The 24,170-nt window shown below is 43.5% G+C and overlaps 1 protein-coding gene and 1 long non-coding RNA gene across 3 annotated transcripts; one reads left to right on the top strand and one right to left on the bottom strand.

The window, feature by feature from the left end:
* Positions 1 to 12,615: 12,615 nt before the first annotated feature.
* On the bottom strand, positions 12,616 to 14,865 carry LOC140255804 (uncharacterized). Of its 2 annotated transcripts, XR_011904551.1 has the most exons (5): positions 14,805 to 14,865; positions 14,171 to 14,518; positions 13,964 to 14,030; positions 13,795 to 13,840; positions 12,616 to 13,118 (listed from the first exon to the last, which is right to left on the bottom strand). It is a non-coding gene; the product is annotated as an uncharacterized lncRNA (long non-coding RNA). The 2 variants fall into 2 exon arrangements; XR_011904550.1 differs by having other exon boundaries at positions 13,795 to 14,030.
* A 3,191-nt stretch (positions 14,866 to 18,056) lies between these two features.
* RGS2 (regulator of G protein signaling 2) lies at positions 18,057 to 20,946 on the top strand. Its single transcript, XM_072343682.1, has 5 exons — positions 18,057 to 18,211; positions 18,350 to 18,451; positions 18,551 to 18,612; positions 19,382 to 19,548; positions 19,965 to 20,946. The coding sequence occupies exons 1-5, from the start codon at positions 18,060 to 18,062 to the stop codon at positions 20,157 to 20,159; spliced, it is 678 nt and encodes a 225-aa protein (XP_072199783.1). The 5' UTR covers positions 18,057 to 18,059; the 3' UTR covers positions 20,160 to 20,946.
* The last annotated feature ends 3,224 nt before the right edge of the window (positions 20,947 to 24,170 follow it).

Below are 24,170 nucleotides of genomic sequence, written 5' to 3'. Positions count from 1 at the left end.
TCTTCTGAATACATCACCTTTCCCAACACAAAGCCTCCAGAAACTTCAGCCTCTCTATACAATTGCAGTTACTTGCTCAAATACCAGCTCCTGCATCACCTGTTTACCATTTAGGGCAACTTCAAACCAATAGGAATTCAAGACGGTAATCAGCAGCAGCTGCCACAAGAGTTGTTAGGCTGTCACTGCAACGAGGCAGGAATTACCAGCACTTTCAAGTTAGGCCATCCTGACTCGAATACCCCAGATGGCTAATTTTAGATGTGATCCTCTTCCTCTAGAAATATGGCATATTTTTCCTGTTATTTCTTCTCTATAATGTTCTCTAAAGTGTCCTTTGCTCTACTCTGAAGCATTGCATTTCATTACAAGTAGATATTCTCAGCACACAAAGAAAACATTGTGTGGAATATGAATTTGCAAGACTTCTTGACATGTGCACCATAATTAGAAAACTAGATAAACCTGAAACAGCCATTCCATTGCAGATTTCTAACAGAGAGACCATTCTTTGCTGGTACTCTGTATCCCTGGGAGAACTATCTGCCATTAAACAACAATCATCTCTATATCCCTGTTGCACTGATGTATAGTCAACACTGGGAAAAGCAGAAAAAGCATTTGGGTCTGCTAATTAATTTAGCATGGATTTACAGAAAAGATGAACTATTGCGGAATCATAGAATCACAGAATCACCAAGGTTGGAAAAGACCTAAAAGAACATCCAGTCCAACCGTTCACCTATTACTAATAGCTCCCACTAAACCATGTCCCTCAACACAACATCCAGTCTTTCCTTGAACACCCCCAGGGTTGGTGACTCCACCACCTCCCTGGGCAGTCCATTCCAGTGCCTGACCACCCTTTCTGAAAAGTAATACTTCCTAACGTCCAGCCTGAATCTCCCCTGCCATAGTTTAAAACCATTCCCTCTGGTCCTATCACTAATGACACGAGAGAAGAGGCCAACCCCCAGCTCACAACAACCTCCCTTCAGGAAGTTATAGAGAGCAATAAGGTCTCCCCTGAGCCTCCTCTCCTCCAGGCTGAACAATCCCAGCTCCTTCAGCCTCTCCTCATACAGCCTGTGCTCCAGACCCCTCACCAGCTTTGTTGTCCTCCTCTGCACACGTTCCAGGGCCTCAGTGTCTTTCTTGCCATGAGGGGCCCAAAACTGGACAAGTAGTCGAAGTGCAGCCTCACCAGTGCTGAGCACAGGGGAACAATCACCTCTCTGCTCCTGCTGGCAACACTGTTTCTGATGCAAGCCAGGATGCCATTGGCCTTCTTGGCCACCCAGGCACACTGTCAGCTCATGTTAGTGCAGCATCAATCAATACCCCCAGGTCCATTTCCTCCACACAGTCTTCCAGCCGCTCCGCCCCAGGCCTATAGTACTGCCTGGGGTTGTTGTAGCTGAAGTGCAGGACTCGGCATTTGATCTTGTTGAACCTCATCCCATTGGCTTCAGCCCAGCTCTCCAGCCTGTCCGGATCCCTCTGTAGGGCCTCACTACCCCCAGGCAGATCCACACTCCCAGCCAATTTGGTGTCATCTGTGAACTTACTGAGGGTGCACTCAATGCCCTCATCCAGGTCATCAGTAAAGATATTGAAGAGGACAGGCCCCAGCATCGACCCCTGGGGAACACCACTCATGACTGGTCACCAGCTGGATTTAACTCCATTAACCACCACTCTCTGAGCCCAGCCCTCCAGCCAGCTCCTTACCTAGCCAAGAGTGTACCCATCCAAGCCATGGGCTGTCATCTTATACAGGAGAATACTGTGGGAGACAGTGTCAAAGGCTTTGCTGAATTCTACTACTTCTGAGTTTGGAGGAAATAAAGAGGGACAGATTAAAATACGTTGATCTGAGCCTGTCCTTACTTGTTTTTTTCTTTTAATAGAGGTGTATCACTGGACAGCAATTACAGTTACCCTTTGGAGAAGCTGCCCATGGTTTTTACGCTGCACTTCAGGAGGCCTATGCCAAATTTATCCAGAAACAGGTGCCAAAAGTTAGATCTTCATGCTTATGTATGGAGTGATGTGACCTGCATGTGATTATCTCCATGATCTTTAGTTCAGAAGACTGAATCACACAGTTTTAATTAGCTATTCGGTCACTCTGCCCTCTCTAAAATTCCAGCCGTTTATTTGCACAAAGCTCAGGACTGGGAGGAAAAGAAAAAACTAAAAACCTCCCCAGCCTAAGAATAGATTCCTAACATCATAAGGTATCATAAAAAACAGTTTCACCAGGAGAAGCCCATTGCTGAAAGACTGGAATGGCCTGCCCAGGGAGGTGGTGGAGTCACTGTACCTGGCAGTGTTCAAGAGGTGTCTGGATGAGGAGCTACAACATATGGTTTAGTGACTTGTGGTAGCAATGCTAATGGGAGGATGGTTGGACCAGATGATCCTGTAGGTCCTTTCCAACCTTGTGATTCCATGAATTTAGCATATGAACAACTACTGTGGACAAAGCTAGGTGTTTGTACTGGTTGGTAGTGGGGTGATTTTAAAGAACTACTGCGATTTCCTCTTTAAATGTGACTGCCGCAATGTGTCTGGACAAAGAGTAGTAACATTTTGTCAAAAAAGTATGTATTAACTTTCAGCAACTGTGGCAAATCCTTAATACCTGTTTAGAGAAAGAGGATGGAACAAAAAGCGCATCTGATGCCTGTGCAAATATTTTCTTTCCAAATCTCATTACTCATTAAGAAACACTTTGTCAACTGAGTTCTGGCATCAAAGTGGGAAACAGCCTGAAATACAGCAGAGCAGAAGATAAGACAATTTTTTTTTGGAAATTTCGTGGTTTGGTACATTCAGTTTGTACTGTACCTTTTCCAGATTTATAGCAGTTTCAGATCAGCTCAATGTATTATACACAGAGGAGCGATCTTGCATAGTGTGGGCTGTCCAAGACTTGGGTGATGGTCTAGCGGAATTCTGTACGCCTTTTCCTGCTATATCAGTTCAGTCTTCAGTAGTATTTGGTGCAATTTGCTAAGGCTGCACCTATTCCTAAAGTTTCCTTTTCCCTACCAAAAAGGAGAAACAAACAAACAAACAAACAACATTGCTTTTCAGGAGCCCACAATTTCTTACAGCCCTGGTCTTACAGTCTTTATTTAAGCATGATGTAGTGAATACTGGCTTTAAATAGAAGCATTGTAACACTGAAAGCTTAATCCTCAAAGGAACTGCTTGCCAAATTTAGCACTCCACAGCTTGCCTCCAGTTTCCTATTCTCCTCTAAACATACGCAGATTGACAACAAGAAGTCATGGCATCCTGCAAGCCCTGTTATACCCAACATCTGCTTCCTGACTCTCAGTGGCTCTTTTCCACTGTTCTCCCTCCCATATTTCTCTTTAACTATTATTCTGCTTTGCAGTTGTGTCTGAAACGTGATTATCTCCAATTTTTACCCTTTTCTTATTAGGGAAAGGTGTCATCTATACCCTTCCATTTGGGCAAGACAGAACTTGCTGCAGCCAACTAAAGAAGGAAGTTCCCGTGCTTCAGCTAGTTCCCAGTTACTTCATCACTACTGCTTCTGTAGTGGCACTGCGGTAGTGCCATGGTTTAGTCACAGGTTTGCTAGGAAAGCTGGTGGTAAGTCAACATTCCTGCTAAAGGAAATTGCTGCAAACCCCGTTTCCTTCTATGAAAGACTTTTGGCCTCATTCCGATGAACTGGGGATTAAATATTTTGGTCAATAATATATTTATATGAAATGTAATATGAATTCTTAGGTAAAGTTTACCTGGAAATATGTCTAATGGTTACACTGTGATTAGTGTGGTGAAGACAGGAAACCGCAAACAAGAAAAAAATATTATATTGTATGAATTACACAGATCTCTGACTCATTCTTTTAAAGGTAAGGGTATTTCTTTTCTGTTTCCATGAATAATAGAACTACAGTTAGACAACAATAACAGCCTGTAGCAGGGCTGTAATAAGATAGTCTTCCAGAATAAGTTCATTACAGTTATCTAAAGTAGCTGTGAATGGTAGTTCATTTGGGAATCAACCCACAAACATTAAGGCAATGTTCCTCCTAAGGGAGAGTTGGCAACCCACAGTAATGTCCCCGGATTGATGTTTTGGCAAGAGGCTCACCCTGGCTAAGTCTGAAGGCACCCCTCCAGCACGGGGAGATGCTGCCAGGACAGGTACAGGTCTTCTAACTGCAGGGTTTCCCCTGTACCTCAATTCTGACTTCTCCATCGGGACTGCCTAGAACACTCATTCCCATCCTTCTCCACATCGTTAATTCATAGAACTTTTTAAATGGCTGAAGCTGGAATATTAACAGTTGTACAAATTTTCTTAAGCCAGAGAAAAGAGGGAGTGATGTCCATATCAAGAGGAACTGAAGATTTGTAGGGTCTGGGGGGGGACCTCTAGAGTTGACCTAGCCTAACGCCCCAGCTAAGGCAAGTTTCCTTCAGCAGGTCTCACAGGAAAACATCCAGGTGAGCTATGAGCATCTGTAGAGAAGGAGACTCCACCTCCTCTGTGGGCAACCAGTTCCAGGGCTTCATCACTTTCAAAGTAAAGAAGTTGTTTCCCATGCTCATATGGAACTTGCAGCATTCCTTGAATTTGACTTATGCTTTTGAATTTCTGAGCTCCCACAGAGAACTTAGATATTTGTGTTCATCAAAGCAGCCAGTTCATATCCAAGGGGCTTTTCATGTTTGTTTGGTTTGTTTTGTGTGTCGGGAAGACCCCTCTGACTTTGAACTTAGAGCTATGTTAAAAAAACAAGTCACTTCCTTCTAATAATTCTTCTGCTTTCTTGTTTACGGATAAACTGTACAGATCTTAAGTGGAATCATCTAATTTATCTGGTGAATGTGATCGTTTTGTGCAAAAGTAAATTAACTAACCATCTTAAATAGCTGCCTGGAGAAGAAACTAAGCTAAACATTGCACTTTGTTTTCAAAGTTAATCCAGTATAAGAGAGCTGTTATTCACATCACACCCCTCTGAAGAAGACTTCTTTATAAACTCTCTTCCATCTAGTCCTGAGAAGAAGATAAGATTCAGCCTGTGGAATGTCTCCCTTAATTCTGCCATGAAAGAAATAGAAAGAAGACAACAGACATCAACTTTTGAGAAGTCATAGCCCTGTTCTCAAGAGTGACTAAAGCTGATGGTAGGAAAAGGTCCTTCTAGACTTGTTAAGAAAACTTAGCACTAATCCTTCTAATTCTATGTGGGACAGCTGTGCTATGGACATGTTTGTTGTTAGCATCCAATGCACAGAGAAGAAAAATAGTACATGACAGTAATAATGAGTTTCTTAATTTTCAGCAGCCTCATGGCATCCATTTACAGTAAGCAAATCAAAACTCTAACATCTATGCTACCAAAGCCAGGCCCAAATATACAATCAAGAGAAACCAAGTGATACAGATAATATATTTACATTCTAGCAGATAATTACAGCAAATAATAGCTATGATGATTTACCTCTTTCCTCTTTGAAATTAGTAAGCAAAAAGCCTAGAACACGGAGCATATTCTTTTGGCCTGGTTTCAAGTTGTTCCTTTAACAATTTATCTCTAGTAAAGAAAAAAAAAAAAGGAAATCCAGAAACGGAGTTGATCTTATCCTGTTAGAAAAATTCTCTCATTGCTAGAGAGAGCTTGGAGAGACATCAGCAACTCTGATGCAAGGTTAGAGAATGAACACCCTGCAGTTCATTCTTAGAATGTATTTGGAGAAAAGGAAGGTAGTTAGCACTCCAAACAAACTTGCAAGAAGAAACTTTGCTACAAAAGCTGCCTTGGCAGTTACTCTTTCCCTTCTATTTTAGCTCTGGTCACGAGATGGTTGTTACTTTGGGAATTGTACCGCAAGAGACAGGATCGTGTAATAGAAGAAGACTTCAAAGCTTTTAAATACTATTTTGAAGTTTATTTTCCACTTTTACAAAATGAGATTGGAGTATTTTAAGATCTTCCTGTACTGAAAATGCTTATCTCTCCTTTGATTTTGGCACGCGTGTAAGCAAAATAATACTAATGCATTCTCCACAGTACCTTCTAAAAATGTAAGATGTAAGCTTCTTGTGCCTCTCCTGTCCCTTCCCAGGGACCAAAGGAACATGAGAACTTAAGAACTGGAAACATTGCTGAAGAAATGGATTGTTAATATTTTTAACAAACAGCTCCAGCCCAAACTTGCTGTACCCTGTGGATAATAACGCATACCAGTACTAAAACTAAGCCTCCATCACTGAGAGTTGATGATGGCAGTCCTCACTGCAACCACCAACTGAACACAAAGGTGTTCAGTAACATGCATTTTGAAATGTAAGCTCCATCCTGACTGCCATGCTGTTGCATGGACAGCACATATAATCCTCGTAGAAAAACATTTGTAACTTATTGGACTCTGCTATTCCAGCTTTTGGGCCATTCAAAGACTAGCAAAAATATTTACAGAACCTAGCATTAACTCCAGCCCTATCTACCAACTACAGTTCAGATAAATCTTCATTAATACATCCTACTATTGCAGTTTTGCTGGCCAGAAGTGATTCACTTAAAAATTACTACCAGCTGTCCTTTTCTAAGTCCTAATCTTAATTCCAGCTCCACGCTGACAGCCTTTCATTGAATGTCTGCTTAGCACTTGAACCAAGATTCCTGCCACAACATTTCTCATGTGTTGCTTTATTGCTGGGAACAAGCTTGTTATCTTAAACAAGGCCAAAAAAAATGGCACAAATAATCTGGAAAGAACAGACTTTTTATGTAAAGATTAAAACCTGGCTATCTTGTAAGCATTCTAGACTGCGCTGAGTGTATTTTGTAAGTGCAACATCAAAAACATATAATATGTTGTATGCATCCTTGGTAGAATCCGCCTGTCAGAAAATAAGGGAAGACTTGTGTTCTCTACTTATGCAATGAAGGAATAACTTGTTTCTCTGGTGTCTATAAGTTCAGGATTAATTGGACATGTTTCACAAGACAAGGAAGTTGTTTTAAACATCTCGTTTCATCTATCTGCATTAAACCTTTTTTAAAGAACAAAACAAAACAATTACAGGGTCCTGAGTAAAACAAGAAAAGGCAGTGTTTCAGATGCAGACCAAATACTGTGCTGTGGGACCACCTCCAGTCTTTCAATCCAATGCTGTTCTTCCCTTAACAACAATTATACAAACCATCTCCATTCTTATGTCACCAATAATCATGATGGAGGGGTCATTTGATCCATAAGATATGTATGTTGTGAGTAAAAGTAAATCTTCTTTATAGTTTCACCTTCTGTTACAGCCTGGATTTTGACCTGAAAGAAACAAAAAGTGGTTTTGTTTCCTTTGGTTACCCAGAAGCCATACAAGGCCTAGACCCAGCACATGCGGAGCACATGGAGGAACAATAGCAAGTCTGCACCCTGCAGAAGCAAATTACCATTTGCTCTGTTTAACTCCAAAGTGAAGACACATCACTCCACATCCCTTTTAAGGATGCACAAGTGGTAAGGCTGAAGAATAGCGGGCCTCTGCCAGCAGGAACATCTGGGAGTTATAGAGACTGAATGGCTAATGTTTAAAGTCACTAATGGTTGTTCCTTCTCATAGCATAAACATCATTCTGTAAACATATTTGTCTCTTTGGCAAGAATTAATTGTCTAGCAATAGCCCTATTTTTCTCATTCCTGTCTTCCTTCCTTATTAGTACAGTAGTTTTCGCATAGAAAAGACAAAGATGAATACAGATTTCCCAGCATTGCAGTCAGTTTGCCCTTATGCTTTGATAAACAATCCTAAGTGTTTTCTCTGTTTCTCCTTGAGGTGATACCTCGTGTCTTAACTTCCAGCTGACATTGTTGACTGGAATACGACTTGCTGAGCTCAACAGTTCTTACTTCCTCGTAAGCTGCAAGGTCTTGACATTCATTGAACCCATTGGACACAAACATAAATTACCAGACACCAAATAAATATGTCTGATGGAGAAACTGTTCACCTCAGAACCAAAAAAAAACCAAAAAACCAAAAACCAACAGTCATACACATATTATAACTGAAATAAAGAAGTGTTTTCTGATGGAGAGAATTGCCCCATTGCTTGTTCCTTCTTTGGTATTCCCTCTATATTCATAGTTGCAAAGCCACTAAAATAGCTCATGCAGTATTCCTGGTTAATGAACCACCAGGCTGCTAATGCAAAATTGTCCAGAAATACAAAAAACCACTAAGAAAGAATAATCCTGTGACTGTTAAAAGAAACATCTCACAGCTTTTCTGGCAGCTAATAAATTCTGGTGCATGTGAAAATATATCAGCATCCTTTTTGCCACAGGACCCATTCTGTAAACAAATTAAGGAAGAAGGTTATTGCATTCCATTTGACAGCTTTTCAGACTAAGGGAAAAGATGGTCCTCCATCAACTGAAAAGAATATGGTCGGGGTTTATGTGCCTCCCATGTGGGAGAGCTCAGTGAGCTGTGTGCCCACACCAGTCAGGAGGCCCTACAAATCTATCAGAGAAAGAGACAAAGGGCTCAGCTCTATGCCATTCACCTGGCAGACCACTAAGGAACCTGTCACAGTAGAAGAACAGCTAGGAAGGAACGCAAGTGATGACCTCATTGATAATACATATTCCAACAAAGTGTTTTCACTTGGGAGAATCAGCATTTTCTAACAGCAAACCAGTCAGCAAACCAGCTGGAACCTCTCCAAACAGCTCCAGCACTCAGTTTAGTCATTCATGTTTTTATTCCCATCTTCCAGGTAATTAGCTACTGCTAAGACAACGCGTGACTCTTGCTCTGCAGGTAGCATCTCTTTGTGAAGCAAGCACAAGCCACACATCACGAGATCTCTGTCAACATCCAACGCAGATTGTTTGCAGTCATCTCCTGTCACTTAAAACACAGCCTCCTAATCCAGCCTTTAGATATGGCTTTGTTTCTTGTAAAAGATTATCATGTTTTTCTCACCTTTTATTTTTAACTGATTAACATTTTACAAGTGACAGAACACTAAATAATTTTGCTTATCTGATTTTTATCTGTACCTCATCTTCTAAACACACTTTGAGCCAGGGTAAAATTAGAAGGAGATGTACTAAGTCCTTGGCACTTCAAATCTCTAGTTTGGCTCAGCTGACAGCCCTAACTGGAAGCGATTATTTATATAGCCATGTAAATGGACATGGTATTATTTAACCAAATAAAGTATAAGGCCTGAGCCTCACAAAATCTTGTGCGTATACAAGGTCCTTAATCGTAGGCTTTTCAGTGGGAAATGCTTTAAGTCCTAACTGTGCTGCGGTCTGAGCTATAAGTAAATCTTATAAGGACACACCAAATGCCACAGAGGCTCGGAGTAATGCCAGATGTAGCCCAGCTGTATGTGCCTAAAAGAAGATAGGTAAGGAAAGCTTAAGAAATCAAACTGTTTCTTGTTCTGTTCCTCTCACAGTCCTTCAGCATTCACAATTGCACTTGACATATTGGAGGGTTTTTGTCCTTTTCAGCATGGACTTTTCAGCATTGTCCTTTTCACCTGGACCAGATGCCCATGAAATTACCAAATCCCCTTCTGAACCTTTTTGCTGACATCCCTATCTCTGCAGTTTTCTGTTGAAGCAAGTTTTATAAATTCACTGCCTACTGGCTGAGGACTGGTTCCCATTCTGGTTTTCACTTTCATCTGATTATGTAAAACCCTGAACACATCACCCCTCTGCCTTCTCCCCTTCAGGAGATTGAAGAGTCCTAGCCCTTCTCTTCTTGTGAGGCAAATATTTTATTCCTTTAATCATTCTAATCTCCCTTCTTTGCACTTTATCCTTGCTCCTACCGATTAGAACACGTTTACAGATGCCAGCCAACAGGAGCTAACATCAAGTGCCATCTGTCCCCACACACAAGGAAACTAAGTAAGAAAGAATTCTTATCTTCTCCATATTCTCTGAACAGGATCTTCCCAAAAGAATTACAATTAATCAGCAAGCAGGAATTGCTTAGTTTGAGATTTTTTTCCTTACTTCTTGAGTACTTGCAACATTGCTCAAGGGCACCCACTTTTAGTTACAGACAATATAGATAGAAAAAAAAATGGATAAAAAAAACATGAGGAACAGAAAAGCTTTGGAAATTCACAAAGCATAAGCTGAGAAAACGGAGGAGGTCTTGCAAGGCCATGGAAGGTGGCACTGTGGTACATAAGGAACAGCAGAAAAGCAGCTCAGTTTATCTAAGAAACCAACAATGCAATGGCTGAGCAGAGGGTGACTGCAGCAAAGCAAATAACATAAATGGATTTCTCTCTCCAGAAAGGCTCTCACCTGAAAATGGTTTCACAGAAAAGAGCATTAGAGCTCTGTCTCTATAATTATCCTAAATTCCTAAAAGCATGCAATGCTGCTACCATACCAAGAATATTCCAGTCCAAATTGCACTTCACTGTAACCGTGGATAATTTTACGTGCATTTGGGCCTGCTTTCAGAAAGTTTGTTTAAAAAAATAATGTTGCTATTTCAAAGCAGGAACCGTATTTAGCAGACAGCTAAATGTGTCATACATAGAACAATGGCTGAAAATACTCAAAGGCTACATGTATCTTCAGGAAGAGATGTCCCTGATGATGTGAACTGCTAATTAACAGCAAACAAATGTGAGACAAGAGGCAGAGGATCGCTGCTACTCCACTAAGACATAAGAGCCTAGTCATGCAAAAGACAATGCTGAATTAAGTACCCATCTGCCTGTGACTTAAACATCATGCAGTCCTAACTAAACTGATCTAAAACCTCATCACACACTCTGCAATGCATTGTCTCCATCTCACACATGTCTTCAGACCACAAAACTTGGTCACTTTCCTTCCACAGCAACCCCGATGATTCTTGCTATTAGGCAAAAACAAATCACTACCCTCTTACAAAGGTAAATTGTATACATCCCAAGAGATATGATACATACAAAAGAAACAAACAAACAAAATGAGAACTACACTATTTGCAGGCAACCTAACAGCTTCCAACCCATTAATGGTGTTAATAGATCCAATTCTTACAGTTCTGCCACTTCAATGTGTTATGGCATCCTTCTACAAAGAAACAATATTGAAACACAAACAGAAATGACACAGTCCACAAAATGGGAGAACTGATGATTGACACTCAGGTAGGCCAGTACATTTGAAAATACAAAGAGAGAAGTGTCAAAGCCAGCAGCAATAGTAGAACTTGAGCAAAGTGCAGCCTATTTTTCTGCTACTGGGCCATAGATTGCAGCTTAGGGCTTGAGCAGATGAGATCTGATCACTGGCTGTGTGAGTCCATCATCAGATTCTACAAGGTACAGCAGGATATTGTGGATGCACAGGGAAATAGAGGCCTGGCTTTAGATCTCCATGTTCTCTTTTTTTTTTTTTTTTTCCCTCTTTCCATTTTCCAAAATAGTGCTGTGTCCACAAGGGAGAAAGAAAAATAAATGGGGATTTCGTAAAATATCAAGCTGGTGATTTGCCTATCAGAAGACAGAGCTGGGGCTAGCAATGCCTTTATAAATGCAAATACACACTGCCAGAGAAAACACAGGTAGCTTAGTTGTTACGGGCTCTAACAAAATAACCTTTTTCATTTCAGTTCCACATTTCCTAGTTTTAATAAATGCAAATAAAATGATATGAGGCAGACAGGAGATTCAATAGGAACATATTCAAAGCAGGAAGGCTGTACAATGGGTACAGGGCAGTTGTGCAGCAGCTACAGCTCAGAAGAAACAGGCTACCAACATTCATTCTCCACCTGTCTGCTCTCTGAAATACAGAAGGTACAATTCAGATGCATTCTGTGCATATATAAAGAGAGCACACAGCTAAGGCAGCAAGCAAAAGCACCTCTCCTTTCCCTGCTCAGGAAAGTGCATTGCAAATCTCCCTCACTGTTTTCTCCAGACATGCATCACATTATGAACCAAGGAGATTGCATTCATCCTTGTCCCATTTGTTACTCCACTCACACACACACAAACCGACTTTCTCTTTCAGTTCCAAGAGTAACTATAAATATGTCATTCCTTGTGCATACATCAAGGTTACACTCTCATTTACACCGCTCACATGGCCCATGCAGCTGAAGTTAATCATAAGGCACATAATTCCACGAAGCACTGACCCCATCAGTCCAGCAAAGATGGACATCAGCCAGGCAGTGAGCAGCCAGCAGTGATGCTGAGGGTTCTCTCCACTGAACCCCAGCATTGCTCCGACTTTGGAGTAGTTGCAGAAATATGAGGTTTCAAACTCAAGCATCTTTTGTGATGTTTTGTTGCCTGACCTTCTTCCCCATGGCAGTAAACACAGTGCCTTGTATAAACACAGAGCTGCTTCTGAGTGAGCGATGGAAAGAATGAGAAAACAGCAGTTGTTTTGAGCCGGGTATGTCAGAATGGGCCATTAAATGAATGATGCTGGAACACAGACTTGAGCCTAATCTAGATGTTGAAAGTCCTGGCAGCTTCCAGTGGCTATTCTTTCTTTCATAACTTTAAGTGCTTGCACATTAGTAAGTAATTAGTAAGTAATCTGCACAATTGCTCTCCTTATTTGGCTTCTAGACAGGCATGGTTTTTTAAATTGAATCCCTTGTTAGAACTAACAGCTCCTTTTATCCCTGCAGTGAGTGCTCAAGACTCCTCAGAGACTTATCCACAGATGTGAAATTAATCTCTCATAGCTGCTTACTGTACGCAGATTACAGCATCTCTATTTGTCTGCAGCAAACGTGCTGTATGGTTTATACAGCATGCAAGAGATGAATCAATCCATAATAAATGGAGGACATTGTCCTTATCTATTCTGTACCCAAAGGAAATGGATGACAGTTAATATAGTTGGTATAAATCATACTAAGGATGTTGGTATAGAACATGGAAGGGAGTAATTTCATCCGTGTACTTTTTATTCTTTTAATTTCTTCTTGTAATTCACCTGATGTGTTTGAATATATCCCAAAGAGTTGAGCCATCTCATCCCCTTACTTCTTTCTAAGTCCCAGTCTTGCCAGGAATGTTGTCTCAGTCTTCAAATAACAGTTTGGGTTGGAGAGCTACCAAAAAGCCAAACTTATTTAAAGCAAAGAGATTAAATAAACAACATGATTTAACATTAAAAAAATAAGAAATGTGCAGCAACCAAACACCAGTTTTATGATAACCATACAATGAGCCTGCCATTTCAAAACCTGAACTATAGAACACCACACCTCAGAGGAACACATTACCATGGAACATAGAGAAGGAGCCTATTTCTAAGTATGGATTTGGAAGCTGCAGCACAGTTTCACTTAGGAAGAAAGCTCATAGAAAGGGTGAGGTGAAATCACAGCTAACACCACAGCACAGGCACCTGATGTGCAGTAGCTGCTCTTCTCCAAACAGCAGCCAGGAATGGGACGCCGATCAGTCAGGTTGCACCAAGAGATCAAAAGAAGCATCCATGGGTAGTCATGGGAAACCTTTACCCGCCTCCTGTGCAAATGGGGAGGCCTAAGCTTAACCTTAATACAGGTTTCTTGCTCTCATTTATCAGTGATGCTGCATTCAGCTTTTGGGGAGCACCCACCTTAGCCAACCACCACGAGTGTTAAGTACAACTTGTCAAAACACAGCCAAATTACGCGTAGCTTTTTAGGCTTCTGGGCACGACTTACTGAAGCGTGCAGTCCTGTGCTGCTGTTTGCCAGCACCATAAACAACACAGAAAGTACATCTTAGTGCAGTTACCTGTCACACGTGTCTGCTACAGCAGTGATACACGGAGAAACTAATGCTGGAGCAACAGCAAAGCATTGCTTCAATGATTTCTGGGGAGTTTTACCTGCTTAATCTCTTTCTAAATGCAAGAAATGACTTTGTAGCTCCATTCACATCATTTAAAGGTTTGGATCCTTACTTTCCACACAGGATGATTCACCTGGAGTCAGCTCTGAGCTGCTTTCTTCTGAAGACCTGTCTGAGTGCTGAACAAATAGCTGATGAGAAAACATGTTCCAGGAGAACAATGCATTTTCCTCCAACTAATGCACTTCAGTTGGAGGATTAAAGCACTGTTTTGCAATGCTTAGCATTAAGCGAGTGACTAATGTTCCAGGCTGCTTACCTGCGGCTCTTTCCCAGGCTGAGGCACTCTGCACTCCCTGTGCATCCCTGGCCACAGCCTCACCTCTTCGCTGTGCTCCTGAACCAGCCAGGAGGGTTGCTAGAAGCTGGCAAATATCACTCTGTATATCTTCCATTGATTACTCTCGCTGCTTTCTCTATGGGAGTAGGTCAGGATGCCCCTGGATGAACGTGGCACCACTTACGCTGTGCAGGAATCCTTCCTTCTGGCTTTCACTCATGCTCTCTCTAGTCCAGATGAAATACTTGTTTTCAAAGCACCAAACCTTCTGAATTCTTCATATTCCTTCTTCAGTTTGCTCACCGTTGTACTCCTGACCGCATTTATCTGCAGAAGAGGAGGAATGGATTGATTTATATGTCATGGAGACTTTCTAGCTCAGTGTCTGACTAATGCCAGTTAGGTTTCATTAACTTAGATAATCACCAAAAGAACCGTGTACTGAATGTGTTCCGAACGATACGACAACGTCCACATCCGGGTTTAACAAACATACTTGCTTGTTCAACGTCCCTCTGCACACACAGTTTAACTAACATGGCCTTTTGGAAGAGGGGGAAACAAAATAGACTGCAAGACCAACAGATCACACAGACACTCTGTTTCGCATCACCTGGTTAGCAGCAAACAAGATTAATCACATCTCCGCAGCCCAGACGGCATAGTGCCTGCAAAGAAAATTTCATTGTTAAAAATACACCACTTCTTGCTAAGCTGTTTGTTTTCAGTATTGACAGAAGAGGTAAGGGATATTGAGAATGTCCTGTCCTTTGCAAGGCAGGCGCTGCTTCCAGAGGGACAAAGCAGAGCTCCCTCCAGCAGGGCAGCACCCAGCTCCTGTCATTGACCATCTCACACCTGAAAGCCAACATTTCCCAACCTTGGTGGGCGGAGGAGGAATCAGAATCTGCTCCTCAAAGCCTGAATTCAAATTGTTCTCACAGCGTAACACATGTACAAGGCCACAGAACAGCAATGCTGCAAGAAGGCATATTGTCCAGGTTTATCCACTTTTTGTTCAATTTCAGGGCTATTTTTAGCAGTTTTATAAACACCCATGGCTGTCTATGTAAAAAACAAGGTGGCGAACAGCTGGGGATGATGAGTGCCCAGAGAGCTCTGTCTGGTTTATACATTACTCAGACAGAGGATTTTGTTGAGTGAAAAGAGATCCATGTGTAACAAGATGCATTTTATTTTCTATTTAGCAAAGACCAAACATTTAATTGCTCTGGTCTTAGCGTTGGGCCACAGTAATGTTAAATTTAGGCCCAGAAATGGCTTCTTGTGATTTGCAGGTTTGCAGCTTCACAACTGGAAAATCATGTAGGGTAAAGCAGAGCAGCGCCAGCATCAGGGAGCACGAAGCTGACCTCAGAGAGCCTCCAGCAATCCATCACACGGCAGCTAGAAAGCCAGCAGTCATACACACTGCATGCTGCTAGAGCTGTAAGAAGGACTGGGAGGTCAGAATGCAAATAACAGAATGAGAAGCAGACTAATGCTTGGAGTAAACATCTTCTCTTGCATACAGCAATATCAGAAAGAGAGGCAATTGTAATGAACAGCTGCATCTTAATGCCTTATTCCTTCTTTTGAACGTGACTTTTTGCTATCTCTAGACAACAGTTCAGTAAAGCATTCCTCAGATAACTCTGATGCATGGTTTGAGCCACCATGCAAAAGCATTCTCTCCCCTCTGGGCTTTAATGAAACTCCTTGCACCATTTTTTTGTATGTTCTTTCCTATCCTCCAAGTCTTCTCCTCTATAAAAAGAAGAAACAAGGACTGGCATTTTAGCAAATGCAGACACAGATTTAAATGCTATGCAGTGAGAACGCCTGCTCTCCGGGGACTTGGAAAAGATCAGCACAGCTATTGCAACACATAACGTAACTAAGATGGAAAAAACCTCATCTTCCACCCTGGATGTTTATTGCATATGTTACAGCTCCCTGTGCATCTCGCTATCGCTGCTGCTAGCAGGAATCGTATAAGCAGAAAAAGAACAGAACATTCTCAAGAAAGCCTCTGCAAAAAGAAGTGTGATCTCCAGGGTGAGAGCTTGTGTCATTAATGCCCGACATCACATTTCACTACTTGGCAATAGCTGAATTCTCACTGACTTGAGCAGCAAGTTCGGGCTGCAGGCTCCCCCCCTCACTTTCCATTGGCCTTGCTCCTTTACAGCGAGATTACAGTTACAGGAATAGATTAAGTCTTCAGAAGCACATAAAGGAAAAGGTTTGACACTCTACCCATAGCGGCCCTCAGCCTTGCTGTGCAGACACACGGAGGCCGTTGTACCCCAAACAGGTGAGGATGGGTTGGGGCAGTACCACTGGATTCTATGGAAACATTCAAAATGCCATCAGCAAGAGGCAGAGTGAGATGCAGCATGGATGCTGTGTCCCTCACTTTGCCTGTGGCTCCTCTGCCATCCCAAAAGCGGACTGGTGCAACCTGCCCAGCTCACCTGATGGCAGCAGCAGCACACTGATGACGCTGTTTGATGTCAGACACATTCCCCTTCCTTTTAAATCATACACAGAAAACATCTTCTGTCACACAAACGTTTTAACTGCTGTCCTAGCAGAGGTCAGGGCCACCACCAGAAAGCACGTAGCACAGCATGATGCAGCAAGAAACTATTCAGCGTAGTTTCTTCTTCACTGAAAAAAACCAACACAGAACCAACAAAACATGCTAATAGCCTTGCTTTGGGAGCATAATAACAATGCAAACTTCAATATTAATCAATATATTAATGCAGATGATAAAATTTGATCTAAGTATTTTATTAAAACAGATGTTATAGCAAGCACATGTTATCAGGCCATCTATCTTTACAATTCCATGTTCATGGGGTTGAAAAGGACCATGATGCTCATCTAGTTTCAAACCTCCTGCTATGTGCAGGGTCGCCAACCACCAGACCAGGCTGCTCAGAGCCACATCCAGCCTGGCCTTCAATGCCTCCAGGGATGTATTCAATGTTGACATAACAGAAGTTGTCTTAGAATTATTAAGGTTGGAAAGACCTCTCCAAGCTCAACTCCAGCCCATCCCCACTGACCCCTCAGTGCCATATCCTTCTCAGTTCTGGAACACCTCCAGGAACGATGACACCCCCCTATCTCCCAGCACAGCCCATGCCACTCTATCACTACTCTTTTATAGAGCAAACTATTCCTAATACCTAACCTGGTCCTCCCCTGGAGCAAGGAGGCCATTCCTTCTCATCCTTACACAGGCTTTTCCTTAACAAGCTCTCACCTGGGAGGCTCCTGCATGCAACAGTCAGCATTGCTGCATCCTTCTTTAAACGCTTTCAAATATTAAATAGGCAAGATGCCCTGGCACAAGGCTGCGGGTGGATGCTGCCCTGCGCTGCAGGCGGTGCTATGGGAGCCGAACACAAACAGAAGCTCATACAAAGATGCGAGGCCGTCTGCAAGGAGCTCCGCGCTGTTCCGAGCCCAACCTGCCGTGACGCAGGCGGCCGGTAGGGGGCAGCACCACGCGGCGTCAGCACTACGGGGAACGGTGGGGGGGGAAAATGGGGGGGGGGGGGGGGGGCGGCAGGAAAACGGCGTGTTCAAATTTATCGTAGCTTCGGTTTTGGTTTTTTGAATAAAGTGCCCCCACCTTCCTCCTTTTCTTCTCTGCTCAGAAGCCTGAGCTGCCTTTACGGACCCAAATCTGTAAACCGAAGAGGAGTGGAAAAGCAGTTTAAAGCGGAGAAAGAGTGGAGCGAAAAGTAGCTCTCGGAGGGGTGGGAGGGGAAGGGGGAAAAAAAAGAGAATAAATCAATATCGGAGCGCCTGGCCATGCGGGGCGGGGCGTGGGGCGGAGCACGGGTGCTATATGGGGCGCGCTGCTGCCGGGCAGCAGTGCGGGGCGATGCAGAGCGCGGTGTTCGTTGCGCTGCCGCAGGACGGCGGGCGGATGGAGCGGGGCAGCCGGCGGCGAACGGAGCTGGAGGAGACGGACAAGGGCAGGATGATGAAGCGCACCATGTGAGTGGCACCGCCGGCTCGGCCGAAGGGAAAGGTTGCTCTCTTCTGCTCGCAGCCTGAGGGCGGCTCTGGGTAACGGGGTGAGGTTGCGTGGCTGACGGCTTGGTTGTAAATGAGCGTCTTTGTTTTTTTTTCCAGCATTAAAGACTGGAAGAAGAAGCTGAGCTACTTCCTGCAGAACTCTTCCCGTTCTAGCAAAATGAAGTCCAACAAAGCGAGCAAACACCACACCTATTTCAGGTGAGTTACAGCCTCGGATAACTCGAGTACTGCACAAAATAAGCAGCAGACCTCGAGCAGCGGTCTCACTTTCTCTGCTCTTCTCTTTGCCTCACACAGACCTTCCCCCGAGGAAGCCCGGCTGTGGTCAGAAGCCTTCGATGAACTGCTGGCTAACAAATGTAAGTTGGTCTTCAGGCTGTAACTGTTAAGAACAAAGCAGGGGAGAAGCTGATGTAGTTTAGAGATGGCTTCCCTGCACATCAGTACTGCACGGAGCTCTTAAAGTAATATTAAAGCAGAGCTCCCCACTATGAAGCGTTTTAGCTGTAGGCTCTATAGTTCAACCTTACCTATTCAGCCTGGCTTTGCCATAAGTGCAAAGCACTGTGCTCTCTTATCCAAAGCAGATTCATTCTTATGATTCTGGAAGGATTTTGCAGCACAGAAGCCCAGATTCATTTTCTTGTGAGGCAGAGTTTTGCTGGAAAAAAAAAAAAAAAAGCACTCAACAGCACAGCAGTAACACTAAGAGCTGATATGGCCGTTTGTTCTTTGAACTTCTGAGTCATCCTTTCCATTGCAAAAGTGTTCCAGGGGTTCGTTGTGCTGTCAGAAGCATTTGCTCCAGCATAAAGGTTAATGAGGATGATCCCATCTAGAGCTTTTCTTTTTAACCTAGCTTATCTGCAGGTATCATAAGGGTACACAGTGACTAGAAACAGCTTTTGGTTTTGTGCTTACATTAATTTGGCTGACTTGAAGCCTGCTAAGCTGCTAGGGTGTTAATTTGCTTGCAATGTGGATTTCTTATTACCGTAACATTGCAGAAAAGACCAGAACTACAGCAAAATATTTTGCTAGGAGCAGATGTGACAAATTGGCAAATATAAGATGCCTGGAATACTTAATTGATGTGGTTTTGCTTCCCTCCCCCCTTCCTTTCCCTAGATGGTGTTGCTGCTTTCCGAGCTTTTCTGAAGTCTGAGTTCTGTGAAGAGAACATCGAGTTCTGGCTGGCATGTGAGGACTTCAAGAAAACCAAATCCCCCCAGAAGCTGACACTGAAGGCAAAGAAAATCTACAATGACTTCATTGAAAAGGAGGCTCCCAAGGAGGTAAGGAAAGCACATAAGCGTTGCCCTGTTCTGTGTCTTTAGCCCCACTCTAGTCCTCTGAACTTGTAAGATGCAAATGCCACAAATGCATTGGGCACAACTCCTCCCTGACTGCCTTCTTTCATCAAGGTGGAAAATGGTACAAACTGTACTTCAGTTAGTTTGGTAGGGGGGGTAAAACCAGCCTTGTCAAACACCTGTAACACTTGGGTTTGGCACCAGAAAACAGCATACCTGAATTACTCATAATTACTCACAATTCATACTGAATTATGAAGTTTTCATAGTAAAGAAATAATTTAAAAGAAACGACATCAATTTATCCCTGAAGCAAAGAGACTCCTGACCTCTTCAAAAGTGCTGTGCTTGTTGGGATTCAGTTCTTGGAAAGTAAGTGTCCGTTCTTTGCATTTCAGATAAACATTGACTTCCAGACCAAGAACATGATAGCACAGAACCTCCAGGAAGCCACACACACCTGCTTCAGTGCAGCACAGAAGAGAGTTTACAGCCTCATGGAGAACAACTCATACCCACGGTTTCTGGAGTCAGAGTTCTATCAGGAGCTGTGCAAGAAGCCTCCCATCACCAGAGCTGCCCAGGGAACATGAGTGCAGAGCGAGGAGATACCTCTCAGCTACCAAGGAACCGAGCTGGCTTGGCAGCATCCTGACCTGAGAGACTGAGATGGGAGCACTCAGTCAGTTTGCCACAGCATAAGGACTGATATTGACTTTGGTGCAAAGCTGATGGCAAAGGACATTGTTGGAAGGCACTTGTGGCTGGCAGCAGTGCACCAGGCTGGCGATGCCCTTCTTGGAGTGTTGCAGTAAAGGTGCCTGCATGCATCTGACTGAGCTGTGCCTCATGACACGCTCCTTGTCGTAGCTGTGGTGTTACACAGCAGGTCAGCACAGAGCTGCCCATCTGCAAGCAGAAGCACAAGTCTGTGCAGTTGAGCAGTGCTGGGAACTTGAGTCATGTATAGATTCTGGTGGCTTTATTTTTTTCCCCCATGAACATCAACCAGTACTGCTGTCATCAGTTCCTCGGTGTTGTAACACCATTTGTTTAAGCTGACATGGGCTGCAAAGAGATGTACTGAGTTGTTGCGTGTGGTTTGCAGGCACCAATTCTACCCTCACTGCTGTGCAAGGAGGGGACAGCCAGTTCTGCTCTAGGAGGAATGGGCTGTGCAGCACAGCCTGCTGGGCTGGGCATGGCAGCAGGGCTGCGTGAAGCTGGGCAGAGGGCAAAGCCCAGCTACAGTGAACAGGAGCTATACAGTATTATATTTATATACAGATTATGATTGTGTTGAATGCTGCAATATGTCATAATTTTGTTTGAGACAGCAAGCTTCAGTGAAGTCTTACTGTTTTTAATAAACTATTTTGATACAGAACTGCTTTTGTTGCTTGTTTTGCACACACACAAACTGGTCTGAGTGAGGTATCCTGCAGTAACCACTCTTGCAAATGCAGTCTCCACTGGGCTAATTTTAAGCTATTAGCTCTTGAACTACAAGGCACATTGGTGCTTCTAACATAGTAAAAACCTTCAGAGCTTGAAAGCTTTGCTAGAATCTACCTCAAAATTATCTCTACGACAGTTCAAGGTGCACGAACAGCTAGACACGTCAGATCAGCCAGAAAGCAGCAGAATTGCTGCTGGAGCTCCCAGCCATAGAATACAGGCACTTACAGTGCAGCAGCACAGCTGCTCCTACTCAAGACCTCTACTTCAAATACAGCTTCATTTCCAGGCTGCAAAGCCTGTGCAGAGGCAACACTTTACTTCCTGCTGAGCAAGCACACCTTAGCAGGAGTCTAGCTATCCATACTGCATGGGTGCTTGATTTTTTTCTGTTTGACAACATCCAAAACAAGCATTCAAAACCTGAATTCAATATCTTCTCACATCCTGGCTCCAGCTACTTCTCCCACTCCCACCCTTCTCATATCACAGCTTCACCTGCTTGGTTCATGTATCCCCAACAGCAGCCGCTTCTCCAAGCATCAAGAAAAGCCTCACTACAGCGTTTTATGTTTCAGCTGCATATCAAAAGCAGCTATACTATGCAAGCCACAGGATTTGTAGCAGCGTACAAACGTGTACGCATTTTACTGTCTGTAGACATGGAAGCATAGTCCCAGAAACAGGGCTGTGTGGGACATATCTATCTGTGTGAGCTGGCTCTCTCGCAGTCAAATTGTTGATCACTTTGGTTAAACCCACACAAAACAAGCACAATAAAAAAGGGCTCTGACTGATAATTCACTGTAATAAAAAGCTTTTCTCCCTTCAAACCAGGGCAGAAAAAAAATAAATTGGGCTGATAATTGCTTCTGTAATCTAATGAAATAATTTGAAAAGCATAAAAATAGGCAGAACTGTACCTATTAATGACTCAGAGCCAGGGCAGGAAAAAATTCCATGAAACTTCATGGGTTTCAGTGAAGCTGCATTAACTTGTGCCAGTCTGGGACGTGCTAATTAACCACTGCTGGTGTCTGGTTTCAGGGAGAAAAACGCTCTGAATTTCAGCAGGTGCCAGAACTACTTATAGTGCTGCATGTAGTCCAGAGGGGAAAATGAGGTGGGGCTGTTAGGCAGGGCATCAGTGCCTGAGGGCTGTACTTGTGTATTTGTAATAATTGAGCTGTTTACATGGATCATAAGGAAGGCTGTGCTGGCAGCTCCTCAGCTCACACAGAGCATGCCATCAGTACCAACAAGCCAAGCTGTGTCCCTAGGGAAGTCTTTCTGCAGCCTGAGCACCCTGATTGCTTTGAAAGTAGTGCTTCCTGCCCTCTGACTGCAGTTAAAAGTGGTACCCTGCTCTTGGTATCCAGTGGCAACAAGTAACAAACTGCTCCCTCCTTCTCAGCTAGCAACCTGCTCACCACCAGTGGTAGAGGAGAGGTCTGGGAATGTCAAGGGGAAGGCTGGGGTCCTGCAGGACCATGTGAGGTTGGCTAGAACATGAGTCTTTTTTTAGCTCCCATTAGGATTTCAAGTCACTCCAGCCCTTAGCCGTGTTGACAGCCACCCAGGCAGAAAAGTAAAGAAAAGGGAACCCTGTGGGTAATGGCCTTCCAGGAACCTTAGCTGTAAATGAGTACAGGCTATGAGCAAGCAGTCCATAAACAAAGCCAGTAGTTTTAGAGAAAGGACTTTCTGCAAAAAGCAGAAGGAAGGGGAGAAACGAGCAGCCCCCCAAGGGCAGAGGCAGCAGGACACCCCAGTCCTGCTATCACAATCCCCAGCTGTAAACTAAGCCCAAAAAGGCAGTGTTAGCTCATGTCCTAACACAGCTGATGTTGGGCTATGGAGAACCAGGCTTGCTGATAAACACCAACAAAAAGAGACTAAAGGCAACTCAACTATCCACACATTGCCATGTAAAGTCTCACAATATCTGGTGCTTTTCTTAGAGAAAAGCTTTCATATCAGAACATTTCTCACCCTTATGATTATACATTAGTTTGGAACTGCAGTCTGAATCTCTGCTTCCACAGTGAATCCCCAAACCAGAATGTGAGGTAGGCAATTAGCCTTAAAAATAAAATCAACCCAAACTTCTGTATACTTTTTTTTGTGAAGAATAACATAAATCTCATCATCTTGGAAAACTGGAACATCAGTTTCAAATGCCTGGTTACAGCAACAGCTTGCTGTAGAGGGCTTGTTCTGACAGGGCAATCTGATGGAGAGCTCTTTATGCTATCAGGAAGCCAACATGTAAAGTAACCTCTTAGAACATGTAACCAAAGCAGCTGCCCCTTGGCAAGTGTACTCTGACCCAAATGTTGGAGAGGACCTTTGAGAACAGGGAGAGCTAAACAGCCATGCTGACTCACCACAGCAGTGCGATGGGAACATAATGCCATCCCGTAAACAATATGAAACACAATGCTCTCGCTTCTTGTATTTGTGTATTTGGGCCAGAAAATGTACTCCAGCTATAAATAAAAGCACACTTCTACTTGAAATTCTAAGATTCTAGTTGAAGAAAAGGAAGCTGATAATGGTTTTAAACACCTTAGTAGGAACACATATACAGAAAAGTTTGCTGGCTAGGCTTCATAGTTTGGCCACTCATGCAGAGCACAAAAACAACTTTTAGGAATAGCTGGCTGTGGGAGATAAGGATGGGACTAACAACATAATCCACGATATTAACCCACGGTCCATCCCACAAACAGGGCAGAAACAGTCCTACCTGTAACACAGCTCCATGACCTATCCAGGAAAGAGGAAGAGATACAAGGCTGCACCTACAGCACAGCTCAAAGAAAATTAGGGAACTCAAGGCTGAGCTTAAATGGAGGCCCAGCCCACAGGCAGCAGCTGTGGGGGGATTCAGGTGGGGTTGACCAGGGCCATCAGTGGCCTGACTGTGTGGGTGGGACTTCTTTCCCAGTGCTCACTGTGATAGCTGTGGAGTCCCAGCAGCTCATGATCTTGAAGCAGTCTGAAATTTTGAGGAGGTTCCGTGGCAGGATTTGCACTGAACATCCTCAGAAACAGCCTGCAGAAATCAGCCTCGTACAGTTATGGTAGATGCTCTCGTTGACGTGTTCCTCAGCGCTGTAACTGGGAAATGAGAGCTGGGCCAG

This window comes from Excalfactoria chinensis, chromosome 8 (assembly GCF_039878825.1).
Source record: "Excalfactoria chinensis isolate bCotChi1 chromosome 8, bCotChi1.hap2, whole genome shotgun sequence".
Lineage (NCBI taxonomy): Eukaryota > Metazoa > Chordata > Aves > Galliformes > Phasianidae > Excalfactoria > Excalfactoria chinensis.
This window is presented reverse-complemented; position numbering and strand designations above follow the sequence as displayed.